Source organism: Paroedura picta, chromosome 4 (genome assembly GCF_049243985.1).
Source record: "Paroedura picta isolate Pp20150507F chromosome 4, Ppicta_v3.0, whole genome shotgun sequence".
Classification (NCBI taxonomy): domain Eukaryota; kingdom Metazoa; phylum Chordata; class Lepidosauria; order Squamata; family Gekkonidae; genus Paroedura; species Paroedura picta.
Genome location: NC_135372.1, coordinates 53,504,054 through 53,516,802, shown reverse-complemented (window position 1 = coordinate 53,516,802; position 12,749 = coordinate 53,504,054). Strand labels below are relative to the sequence as shown.

General features: G+C 44.3%; 1 protein-coding gene across 4 annotated transcripts in view; it reads right to left on the bottom strand.

Moving 5' to 3' along the window:
- Nucleotides 1-12,749, bottom strand: part of COL11A1 (collagen type XI alpha 1 chain) — a 272,666-nt gene that overhangs the window by 61,920 nt on the left and 197,997 nt on the right. For all 4 annotated transcript variants that reach the window (XM_077332842.1, XM_077332844.1, XM_077332843.1 and 1 more), the window contains 3 exons: nt 10,362-10,469; nt 4,177-4,284; nt 2,950-3,003 (listed from right to left, as the gene is read on the bottom strand). In XM_077332842.1, the coding sequence (XP_077188957.1) occupies nt 2,950-3,003; nt 4,177-4,284; nt 10,362-10,469 (270 nt within the window). The remainder of the gene's footprint in view (nt 1-2,949; nt 3,004-4,176; nt 4,285-10,361; nt 10,470-12,749) is intronic.

Below are 12,749 nucleotides of genomic sequence, written 5' to 3'. Positions count from 1 at the left end.
GGGCGACCCGGCTGGGGAGGCAAATGTGGTGGCCGAATGAGGTGGGCACCCAGGGACCATCACAGGCTGCCTCCTCATAGTATGGATTCCATGGGCAAGGGACTTGCCCTCCCAGCTGGGAGGAGGTGGATACCCTGTTATCCAACAATATGCAGCCAGTCAGCTGCAGGGCTGGCACATGTTTCATGCCCTTCTAACTCTCTAACTGGAGGGAGTTTGTGCCAACTTTTATAATAAAGCCGCGACCGTGTTATTTGCCAAAGATCTGAGTCATGTAATGATTGGCCCCTGACATTTTGCCAGTCAATGGAAAATTTCTTCCATCAGGGTGACCATAAAGGAGGACAGGTTCTGGCAAAACAAATGCAAGTTGACAATAAGGTGAGCAAAAGGCAGTCATCTTGAGGAGTAGATGGCCTTATATCCTTATCCAGTGTTGTTCCTCTATATATTTATGAAACAGCCTAGGGGGTGGGACGTGTCCGGCTGTCCAAGTTGGAATAGGGTCAATCAGGGTGCAGCCAGCTTTGCCCTGATTGGCCCTGACCCTGTAGCTCCCGCCCTCCAGACTCTAGCCTCTTTGCTCTCAGATGCCTCAGTGCCTGGAGCCAGCAGCAGGTAAGGGGAGAGGCCCTGGGCAAAGGGTCATGCTGGAGGGCCTCCTAACGAGCCTCTTGGCCTGCTAGGCTGGGCCTGCTGATTGCTCATTAAGGACTGCTAGGGAGCTGACTAGCTGACTGCAAAGGAGCTCTGTCCCGGCCCTGTTAACGAGATTCCCAGCCCCCACACGCCCCACTTGATCTGGCTGTGAACTGCCGCCCAAGGCCACTTTAAGCTGCCTGGCCAGGGGCCAGGGGAAGGGACCCTTTCAAGGCCCATTCTTAGGAACGAGCTTTGAAGCTAGTAATAAAAATAATAGGCATTTCTTCAAATATATCAAAAGTGGAAGCCAGCGAGGGACGTGATTGGGCCTTTGGACAAAATAAATAAATAAATGGCAGATGGGCAAATGGCAGAACAACTTAAGTATTTGCATGTGTCTTCACTGGGGAAAATGTGTAGCAAGTATCTATACTAGAGATACTTTTTTTAGAAGTCTGTCTGAAGAACTGACAAACTGAGGTGATGAAGTTCTATGACTACTAGGCAAAGTGAAAACCAATAAGTCTAAAGGTCCAGATGACACATCCCCAAGGGTTCTTAAAGAAATCAAATGAGATTTAAAAAAAAAAAAACGATTAACAAGTAGACATGACATTGCTAAAACAGGCCTCCTTGCCAGAGGACTGGAAAATAGCAAATGTCACCCCAATTTTTAAATAGGTGTCTAGAGGGTTTCCATGAAATTACAGGCCAGTGAGCCTGTTGTGGATGGATTAATAAAAACTGAGAATTATAAAGCACATTGAGGAACAAAATCTGCATAGTGAAGATCAGCAAATCTGTAAAGGAATGTCTCTTGGATTTCCTTGAGCAGGTAAACAAGCTTGTGAATATGGTAGACATCATATCCTTGGACCCCCAAAATGCTGTTGATGAGTCCTCTTATAGATTAAAAGTTGGTTAAAGGCATGGAGAACGCTTGCTATGGACGGCAATGGGGTCTCTCAACTATTGGTATTTGGCCCAGTGCTATTTAATTTGTTCATGAATGATTTTATGCAGTGTAAAAGCCAAGTTTTCAGACAATACTACATTATCCAAGATGGTGAAAGCCAAAGAACACTGTGAAGAGCTACAGGAAGATCTCTCTAAACTGGGTAAGTGAACAACAATGGAGCAATTGAAATTCAATGCGGATACGTGAAAAACAAAACACACTGGAACAAAAAGATTTCCTAATTGTAAATATATGCTGATGGCGCCTGACTGGCCAAGACTGAGATCTTGCTGTTATAGTGGAAGGCTTTATGACAATGTCAATCCAGTATGCGGCAGCAGTGACAAAGGCAAACTCCATGACAGTAATAGGAAAAGGGTTGAAAATAAAATTGCCAGCATTGTTATGCCCTTGTATAAAGCTATGCTAAGTCCTCATTTGGAATATTGTATGCAGTTCTCATCAATGTATCTCAAAAAATGGTGCTGAAGAGTTTGAAACTGTACAAAGGAAGGCAACCAAGATGATTAGGTATTTGGAGCACTTTTCCCATTAGGGTAGTGTCTGTGACTTTCAGTCCAGACAAAAAACATGACAAAGGGGAGCCATGACAGGCATTTATAGAGTTATTCATGGGGTAGAGAAAGCGGATAGTGGCTTCCCCCCTTCTCCATAATGTTATAACTTGGGGACACACAACGAAATTGTTGAGAACTGGGTCCAGAACAGACAGACAGAAATACTTCTTTATTAGTCATTACCCTGCCAGTGAAATCAGTGATGGCCACAAGCATGGATAGCTTTAACGTGAGATGAGCTTGATGGAGGAGGGGTACTTCACTGGCTACCAGGCATGGTGACTGAAGGTAGCCTCTAGCTTCAGAGAGAGCAAAGATCTGAGTAACAGTGTGGGGAGGCAGCGGCAGCAGCAGCAACAGGGGAGGGCCTCAGCCTCTATGTCCCATTGGTTTGAACTGCCAGGGCAACTGGTTGACTGCTGTATGCTGAACGAGACAGTCAGGCCCAGCAAGCTTTTTAAAAATGTTATTATGTTCAGTGAGTGGCTTTGTGGAATAAAATGCATCTCCAGCTGTTCAGTTCTAAATACATAAGTCTGCCATGGAACAGTATTGGAAAGTAACACCAGCCCCTACTTTGGTTCTTTCTTTTCTTGATCTGAAATGCGAATGGCTGTGCACAACACGGTCCTCCTTCCTGCCTGGTCAGCACATTAGCTTTTGATACATGTTTTCATTCATGCCCAAGCAATAAGAACGAAAAAGCAATACTGTAGAGGAATCAAAAAGAAAGAGTGTAGGAGAGGTTTAAAAAGGGGAAAAAGCACTTACATTTTCTCCCTTGTCACCTTTGCTTCCCTTCTGACCTGGCTCGCCAATTTCACCCTGTAAAAGAAAAGGAAAAAAAAGTGTAACATTTCTTCTTTAGAAGGGCCTGCTTTTCATTTAACTGGGGTTACTGCTGAAGTATCTTTAAATGCTACCTTATTATTCTCTCTGCCTTATGCCCCCATTTTACGAGCGAAGGCCTAAGGGAGGCAATTTTGTCCTGATCAATCACATTTTGCTATGACAGGTTAGTACTGGTATTGACTGCTATGGCTGAAAGCACAACATGGCCTCATGTTGAAACACTCTTTAATTGGATTTTAAATGAAGGAAACTAGCTTTCCCCCCATGTCTCCTTCAGTGTGCAGTGAATCTAATTGTGATCAACCAAAGGGCAGCTTCTTACTTCTCTGCAATTCAGATTATAAGCAACCGAAAAGAGAGTGTATAACAAGACTGAGTTAATGCATTCCTTCAGTTTTACAACACATCTTATTTGTAGGGCAACCAGAGGAGGAAAACCTGAGTTTCTCAACCTTGTTTTATGTCACTGACGTGTAAAGCAAAGAATTCACAGAGGAAAGGAGGGGCTCTGAGGGGAAGTGCTTAACCCTTCCCCATATACCGCAGTAATTTTCTAACACCTCTCCCATCACCAGTGCTTTGTGCATCACATTTTCCATATCTTATTTAATAAAATATAACATTATCGTAGTGATAGCTTTTGTGAAGGAGATCTTCTGTTTCTATCTTTTATAGTTTTAGATTTTACATAAAAATGTGACAGTTCTACTGTGATGTCTTGTACTTTGTGGGTTTCTGAACCTTTATGCATGTGTTCCCCTGTATCCAACTGAAGATAATACTTAAAATATCTCCTCCTTAAAACACTCCTCCACATGCAGCAAGCTGGGTGACCTTGGGCCACTCACAGTGCTCTTAGAGCTCTCTCAGCCTCACCTACTTCACAGGGTGTCTATTGTGGGAAGAAGAAGAGTAGGCGATTGTAAGCCACTTTTAGGCTCCTTCAAGTAGCAAAAAGCAAGGTATAAAAATATCCCCAGCTTTTAAAATATCTTACCATATGGGCTTCAGCCCTCAGAATATTATGCCACAATAATTCTGTTAGCCTTTTATGGAATCCCATTAATCCCACTTCTTCCCTGAAGTTTTGCAAGCAACCATAAAGCTCATTGGACAGATATACAATTACAATTGACAGCAACTGACCTTGTCGCCATCTTCCCCAGGAGATCCAGCAGGACCTGCAGGACCAGGAAGACCCACAGGACCCTGTACACCATCACGTCCAGCTGGGCCTTGAGGGCCTTTCTCACCCTGTTATGGATGACAAAATAGTATTAATTCTATCACAAGTGAAGTACCAACAGTGCAGAACACTATGAATTCATGCAAATGCACTTATCAAGCCTGTCAAGCACAAACAAATGCCAGGTGAAGGTGGTCTGGTAGACTAAATAATGAACAGAGATCTGGGTCAAAGCTCAACTCAAGGAATTCTCTAATTGGCCTTAAGAAAGGGTCAAGTGGGTAGCCATGTAGGTCTGTAGTAGCAGGACAAAATTTGAGTCCAATGGCACCTTAAAGATGGTGCTGTTGGGCTCAGTTTTTGGCCTTAAGCAAGCACTGTCTGTTAAACACAGTGAGTGACCAATTATTTGAAAACAGAACCAAATATGATATATCTCCAAGGGTATTGTGTAGGCTAGTGAAAATATGACCACATCCACTAAAAAGGACCAGCTTTTATTTCACAAGAGAAGATGCGGGATGTGGGGACTAGGAATTTCATTCTTCCACTTCACCATGCCATTAGGGGGTTGTTAAAGAGCGGGAAGGGATGTGGTTGTTTCATGTGGCTTATTCATTTCTGCCTTCAATAGCAAATCTTCTCCATGAGGGTGACTTTGTCTCCTAGGTTTTGAGAAAGTGGCATAAAGTGAACAATTTTCAACATCTAGTAAGCAGGGTGAGTTGTAGTACATGAACACCAAATTTCTGTATATGTTGTGGAAACAGTTTAGCAGTGTGTGATTGGATCCCGGAGACTAGTAGTGCCCTGCTCAACAGAGCCACATCCTACTAAATCCATTGGTCAATGGGCTTGGAAGTAAACCTACACACATATAAATAACATGAGCACATTTAGAAACTAGTAGCAATTTTGTTTGTGGGGCTGAGAGACCATATGTTGCTATTGTCTGAAATGCCACAATGCACATGTGATAGATGCCTTAGGCCAGGGCTGTAAACATTGTGACCCATGAAGTTGAACCTTGCCAAGCACTGGCTAGCTTGCCCTCCTTCTCATTTTTGTATTCCTAAACAGTCGGCAAAGGCAGGAGGTCTGAGTCCTTGGAGGGTCGTGATACACGGCTGGTGGACTACACTGGGTTTTGTGGCTCACAAGTTGTACAGACCCATCTTCACTTCTGGTAGAATAATCAGGGCTCCAGTTAGGAAAGTACAGCATGGAAGAGATAATGTTAATGAAATTAGGATGGCATTGTGACTAGAGCCTTGACAACTAGGTCCTATGCCCTTTCTGTGGAACTACATTGCAATATTCATATTTGCTATATGGTTGCTTGTGATGAATGTTTAACAACTTTAAAAAAATACCAAATTGATTAACTCCCACCCATTCGAGAAACCCTTCCTGGACTGTCAAGAAATCCCAGGGTTTCAAGAAACCCTGGTTGAGAAGGCCTGCCCTAGAATCTGAAAACATGAACACCTAATTTTACTTGCACCTCTCCCAAATATGATCTGTGGAGGGTCAGGCCTCTAAGCAGAGACTATGACTCTCTTCTCACTGGCAAAACACCATTTAAATACTAGCAGCCACACAACCGCTGCTGGAGGTTATCACATGTGTTTGTCAGACTCTGTTCTAACACTCTATGTGATTGGCTGCAATAAACAAAGCTGGAGAGAACAGAGCTGCAGTTTGCTGCAATGGGATTATTTGTGGTTCTTCTTATGGCTTTACTCCTTAAGCCTTCTGAAGACTGAGCTCACTGATTTGCTTTGGCAGCTTCAAAGTCACATCATTCAAGTTTTCTAAGAACTTCCTTCCTAGTTGCTTGCTCAGTCACGATAAGGCCTCATACATATAAATTACAAAACTCAGAACTTTACATTGCAAAACAGCTTAACTTGTTCCAGAAGCCATTGTCTGCTTGTCAGCACTTCAATAAGTCCCCCCCATTATAGATAACAAACAGAAAACAGAAATGAAAATACAGATAACAACACCCTATTCAAGATAAGAAACTGAAATGAAAATATAACAAAGGAGGAAAAGAAAAAAAATCACATGAACAATATAATTTCTGACATTATATTGAAGGATCTGTATGCTGTTAATATCATTGTAGTTAATATAGGTGTCCTCTACATACAACCCCTCTGTGTATGGACTGAATATGCATGGAGCAAGGGCAGGCATGTGTATGCTGTGTAAATGCTGGCTCATGAGCATGTACCTATATGCACAAGAAGTTTCTGCATGCATGTTCCCTCTCTGTGACCTGGGATACTCCTTTCCAAGTGTTGCTGATCACAGGAAAGGAGTTTACAAGCAGACACTTTCTCTGTGCACAGATGTTATGCTCACAAGCCAGTGATCATGGGAGGGGAGACGGGTTGTGTGTATGGGGCTAGCATAACTAATGTATTGGGGACAACGGTGCACACATGGGGAAATTTCAGTGAAACAAACATTTTAAAAGATTATCTTGCTGAGTCAATTTTGCTGATCAATTTAATATCAAAGCATGAGTACCTTTTAGCTAATTATTTATACAAATAAATAAATAGCTTATATTTAACTAGATTTCAAGCCCATTTTAATTTGCAATAAAATGGGCGCTAGATGGGCTGGGGGGGAGAGCCCGTCCCCGGCAGAAGCCGGAGGGAAAAGGGGGGCTGGGAAAGGAGGCTTCTGTCGGGGCGGAGATCTCCCTCGCGGTTGCGTGGGAGAGCTCAGCCCCGGCAGAAGCCGGAGGGAATAGGGGGGCTGGGAAAGGAGGCTTCTGTCGGGGCGGAGATCTCCCTCGCGGTTGCGAGGGAGAGCTCAGCCCCGGCAGAAGCCGGAGGGAAAAGGGGGGCTGGGAAAGGAGGCTCCCGCCCCCCCACCCTCCCCAAAGGCTCCCACGGCATCCTGTCGGCCCCGGGAGCGGGCTCGCCGGGCGAGGCCGCTGCCGGGGCCGACAGAAGGCCGGCTCCCACCACCCCCACCCTCCCCCAGTGGCGAACGGCGTTCTCTCGGCCTCCGGAGGCCGAGAGAAGGCCGGCTCCCACCACCCCCACCCTCCCCCAGCGGCGAACGGCGTTCTCTCGGCCTCCGGAGCGCCCTCGCTGCCGCGAGGGCGCTCCGGAGGCCGAGAGAAGGCCGGCTCCCACCACTCCCACCCTCCCCAAACGGCGAACGGCCCCCAAAGCGCTCACCTGTCGCTGTGCGAGTGAAGCAGGGAATGGGGAGCCGCGCAAAGCGCGGGATGGACACTTGGAGCGGGATGGACACTTGGAGCGGGATGGACACTTGGAGGGGACAATCAGGAGCCGCTTTGCGGCTCCTGATTGGCCTCTCCGAGTTTTTATCCCGGACCGGTCCCGCCCTAACTCCTCCCCACTACCCCTTACTATTATTATTATTATTATTATTATTATTATTATTATTATTATTATTATTATTATTATTATTAGATTTATAGCCCGCCACTCCCTTGCGGCTCGTGGCGGGTAACAATATCGCAATTCCCCATTAAAACCCCATAAAACAATAATAACATTGCCAATATTGCCGGCATGGCAAGAATGGCAGCTCAACTCCCCCCCTCCCTCCCACTACTAGCGGGTGGAGAGGAGGTCCTGATGATGTTTTGCTTCGGGTCCAGAACCCGAGTCCCCGGGGGAGGCATAGATCTATTATCAGCCCCGGCCTCAACCATAAACCTGGCGGAAGAGCTCCGTCTTGCAGGCCCTGCGGAATGTTGAAAGATCCCGCAGGGCCCGCAGCTCTCCCGGGAGCTCATTCCACCAGGTCGGGGCCAGGACCGAAAAGGCCCTGGCCCTGGTCGAGGCCAGGCGTGCTTCCCTAGGGCCGGGAACGACCAACAGGTTTTCACCCGCAGAGCGCAAGGCCCTGCGAGGGGCATAGGGCGATAGGCGGTCCCTCAGGTATGTGGGTCCCAACTCGCGTAAAGCCTTGAAGGTTAGAACCAGAACCTTGAACCGGATCCGGGCAGCAATTGGCAACCAGTGCAGCTGCCTCAGCACTGGCTGGATGTGGGCCCTCCAAGATGTGCCAGTAAGGACCCTAGCAGCTGCGTTTTGCACTAGCTGAAGTTTCCGGATCAAGGACAAGGGAAGGCCCGCGTAGAGCGAGTTACAGAAATCTATTCTGGAGGTGACTGTTGCATGGATCACTGTGGCTAAGTGTTCGGGGGACAGATAGGGCGCTAATAGTCGGGCCTGGCGAAGGTGGAAAAACGCCTGGCCCGCTACTTTTTTGACCTGCGCCTCCAAAGTCAGGGAGGCATCAATGGCCACACCCAAGTTCCTGGCCTGGGACGTGATGGTGAGTTGCGTCCCTGCCAGGGTGGGTAAGCGCGCTTCCTGGTCCTGCCCCCTACGTCCCAGCCACAGGACCTCCGTCTTGGAGGGGTTGAGTTTCAGGCGACTCTGCTCGAACCATTCTGTCACTGCTTCCAAACATCCTTTATACAGTATATCCTTACTCCTTTATACAGTCCGTGGCGCCCGTGGCGCCACGGGCTGTGTACAGATGGTACCTTTCTGCCATAGCTAGGATACCAGCCATTGGAGGGAGGGAGTCCTGCCAATTTTTTCACTGAAGAGCCCCATATTGGGCTCAGCACTATTCCTGGGGTTTCCATGAATCTTGTGGATGGTGCTACAGTACACAGAGCAGGGAGAAACCCAATTTGCAAGCTCCAATGTACTTGTGCTTGTTGTTGGATACAAGCCAACATGTTTTTAGTAATCATTATCTTTCAAAGTTTAGCTGCTCTCTATAAGAAGCTCAAGGTTAGAGGTAACAAGCAGTTTGCATTAATGATGAAGCAGACAAAAAAACTAAAATTCAATACATGAGAGAGAAAAACAGACCATTTAAATTTTGTTTGCAGGCCATCATTAAAGAACCCCTGGCTCTTTAAGGCTGAATATTTAATTCGGTTCAATTTAACCTGTTAAAATAAACCAATGTATACTAGTTGGATAGAATTGAATTTGACCATATGTGGCTAACACTCAATTCAAAATCAAGGCAAAGGATGTTTCTATATAATCAACCAGATTTTCAGCTTTGAGGCCTATACTAATATTGCCTGTTTAAATTTCCAACAGGTTTGGAAGTAATCTTTAAGCATCAAGGATGGTCTGTACCCCACCCCAGCAAATGACACCTATTGGGGAGAGGATGAGTAGGCAATTGAAGGCTGCTTTGAGACTCCTTTGGGGAGTAAAAAGCAGGATACAAAACTCCTCCTCCTATTGTTTCATAATGTTAACACAGAAGCATTTTATTAATAATAAAACTTGGAACATGTGAAGGAACATTAGTGGGAAATGTACATTTATAAGGAAATTAAAATAAAATAATTGCTGGACCAGTGATCATAGAGAAAATTGCTTTATTTTATGTCCATTGACAGGCACGTGGCACAGAATGTTGAAGGTAGTTGAGCAAACCAACCTCAGTACATTGTGCTGTAGTGCTAGACTGCTGTGGTTCAGGGACAGGTGAGTAGATAACGGTTACTGGTGAGGTCTCACAACTGGAATATTGGGGAGGGGAGAAAAGTCCCAACCTTTCTCCCCCATGATTCTGTGTGGACCCCTAGCTTGTTGACTATTATACAGAATACCGATAAAAATAACATGCATCAATGTAAAATTGAAGTTATCTTGCAAAACCTCTGATGAAAAACAACAGAAGCTTTGTTCCCTATATCTGGGAAATATTGGAATTAAAAGATCACAGAGGATAAGAATAATGAAAGAAAATGAGAAATAAAGGAGTACTCCGTAATATAAAGTATTGGGGCAGTACCTTTAAATCAATGTTGCAGTTTGACAAAACATTTTCTAATCCAAGGTGGCCACTATTGTGCTCATAATGATCAGCTTTGCTTAACCCCTCTCCTTAGGCCTTAGGGCTTGATAAAGTGTGCCAAGATGTCATTCAGTTTAATTAAATTTCTGTGGTACTCTTATTGTAAATAGAAAGGGAGTACAACATGTATGCTAGGCACATATGCAATAGAAAGGTAGTCGAGTGTGAAGAGCTAACATTATTGGCTAGGAAAAGTAATAACTTCTGTAATAACTTCTGTGTTTTGCACTATTTTTTCAGAATTACTCACCGGAGCTCCCTTTTCTCCTGCTGGACCAGGGGGACCTTGGGGGCCTGGACGGCCTGGCAAACCAATGGGACCAGCTGTTCCTGCTGGGCCACGTTCACCTGGTGAACCCTGGAACAAAAAGATGGAAAAATTACTGTAGTTCTAAAGCAGATGATCAAAATAGAAGCACCCTTAAAAGATTATGTTTTAATTTTTCCAGTGAGAGACCACACTCATCTATGATAGAAGATATGTGGAGCCTCCCAACAATTGGATGGATCTTATCTATCCCACCCCTCCATTCAGCAAAGCTTAAAGTCTTCCCCTGGTCTAAGTAGACTTCTTCCAACTTAAGTGGTTGTTCTTAAGTAGTTCTTCCAACAGAAAACTTGTTTTTCCTTGTGGACAAGGATCAGAAAATTACCTCAGCAGTTGCTAAATATTATGCTGTGATACTTGCCTGCAAGAGGGTTGGAGCATGATCTGTTTAAGCATGATCTGTTTAACATGTGGATAGGCTCTTAAAGGGCACAGATAATGTTCCTGACCATTAAATACTTGCTCATTTCAAATGTAGCACTATTAAAAATGAGTTGCTGGTCAGGATGTATATGATGTATACCAAGGGAAAAGGTAGATGAGACTATTAGCTTTACCCTCCTAATGATCACTGGATACCAGTCCTATAAATGGTTAAACTTTGTTGAGCAAAAAATTGAAATATTTTGCCGACCTTGGCAATATCAGAATATAAAATTACATAATACAGAATTCTAGTTATTGAATTCCAAGCTCTTAATGAAGCAGTCAGAAAAACCTGCTCGTCACTCTTTTGGAGAATTTCACCACATAATCTAGCAGGGCCTTTATGTTTACTAGATGCAATATGTGACCATCAGCCATGTGACCATCAGCCAGAAAATCCCATATGCATGTAGCTGCTGTGCATACAAGCAAGCTATATGCATAGAAGCTATACAACATGCTTTCCTATACTGCCCTACATATGATGCTATCCAGGCCAAAGACCTGAATGTATTCACAATTAAATGGAATGGCTACTCCAGTAAACACAATATCTCACTTTTCTTTCCAATTAGGATCCTGATATAACCCACAGGCAAAATTTTTGCCATTAGATATTAGGCTCCGGAAACGTAAGACCTAACTGATGTCACCTTGATTTGTCTTATTACATATTTTATATGACAATTACGATACCTGTTAATATAACGAGTTTGTTAATATAACGAGTAAAATAATATCTGCTAGTGAAATACTCAATTGTAAATACTTGCTTCCCTGATGACTGCCAAATGCTTTATAAATACTGCAAAGTATAGCCTGAACTCAAAAAGTTACTCAAAAAGTGTGTACTTTAGCCCTTGGGGCTTAGAAGGTTCATTTTAGCTGCCAGTTTAATGCACTCTTCTTTTAGAAATATACTAATAATCAAAAAGTGGGGGTTTTTTGCTCTATATTTCCGTGTTATTTCTCTCTCTCTATTATAATCAATGGCATGCCTCAAATGTCCAAGTCACAAAGAGGATGGCAGGAGGGGAGGCCTTCAATATTAACGTGGCATGACTGAAAAGCATAGCAAAGGATTAATGCTGCTTTGCTTTGATTAGGATTCCCAGAGAGTGAGAATTAAATTTCATGGCAATTACATTCTCATCCCACAGAGGCTAGAGCTCGCTTGTTTTCAGAGTTCTTATTCAAAATGTATACGATTTCAGAGTCAGACAGACGTGGCCCCAAACAGAAAACAAACAATAAAACCTGAAGCTGGACTTCCAGCCAGCAGGCCCTTTATAGATATTCAGAGGATGAAAGGACTAAAAGCTAAGCTTTGGTGTAAAGAGACTTCCGCAATATTATGGAACATCGGACTGTGGTCGAGGAGTCACTAGAGAAGGTCAGCATAAAATTCTTCCCCCTCATGTGTCCCCTTTTATTGTGGGGGAGTTATTTATAGGAGCATTCAAGTTTGTGATCTCCTACTTGCAGTTAAAAGTAATTCAATTCAGTATGAGTTGCACTTTGTGATTTTCACTGCATGCAGCTCAGCTTTGGGGCAAACTCTGGAAGGACTGAAGACATGGAATTCCATACAATTCAGCTGAAGTAATTTCTTGCTTCCCCTTCCTCATCCTGTGTTATCTGGGTACAATCTCTGACATATTGCAACTTCACCTACTTCTTCTGAACCAGCACTGAGGGGAGATGTTCTATTAACTGCAATGCAACAGCAGGGGAGGGGCTTTAGGCTTAGTGGCAGAGCATTTGTTTTGCATACAGAAGATTTGGTCTCTGACATCTGCTGTCAAACAGGATCTCATGCTGGGTTATGTGAAAAGCTTCTGCCTGAGACCCTGGAGAACCACGGCCAGCAGAGTAGACTGCATT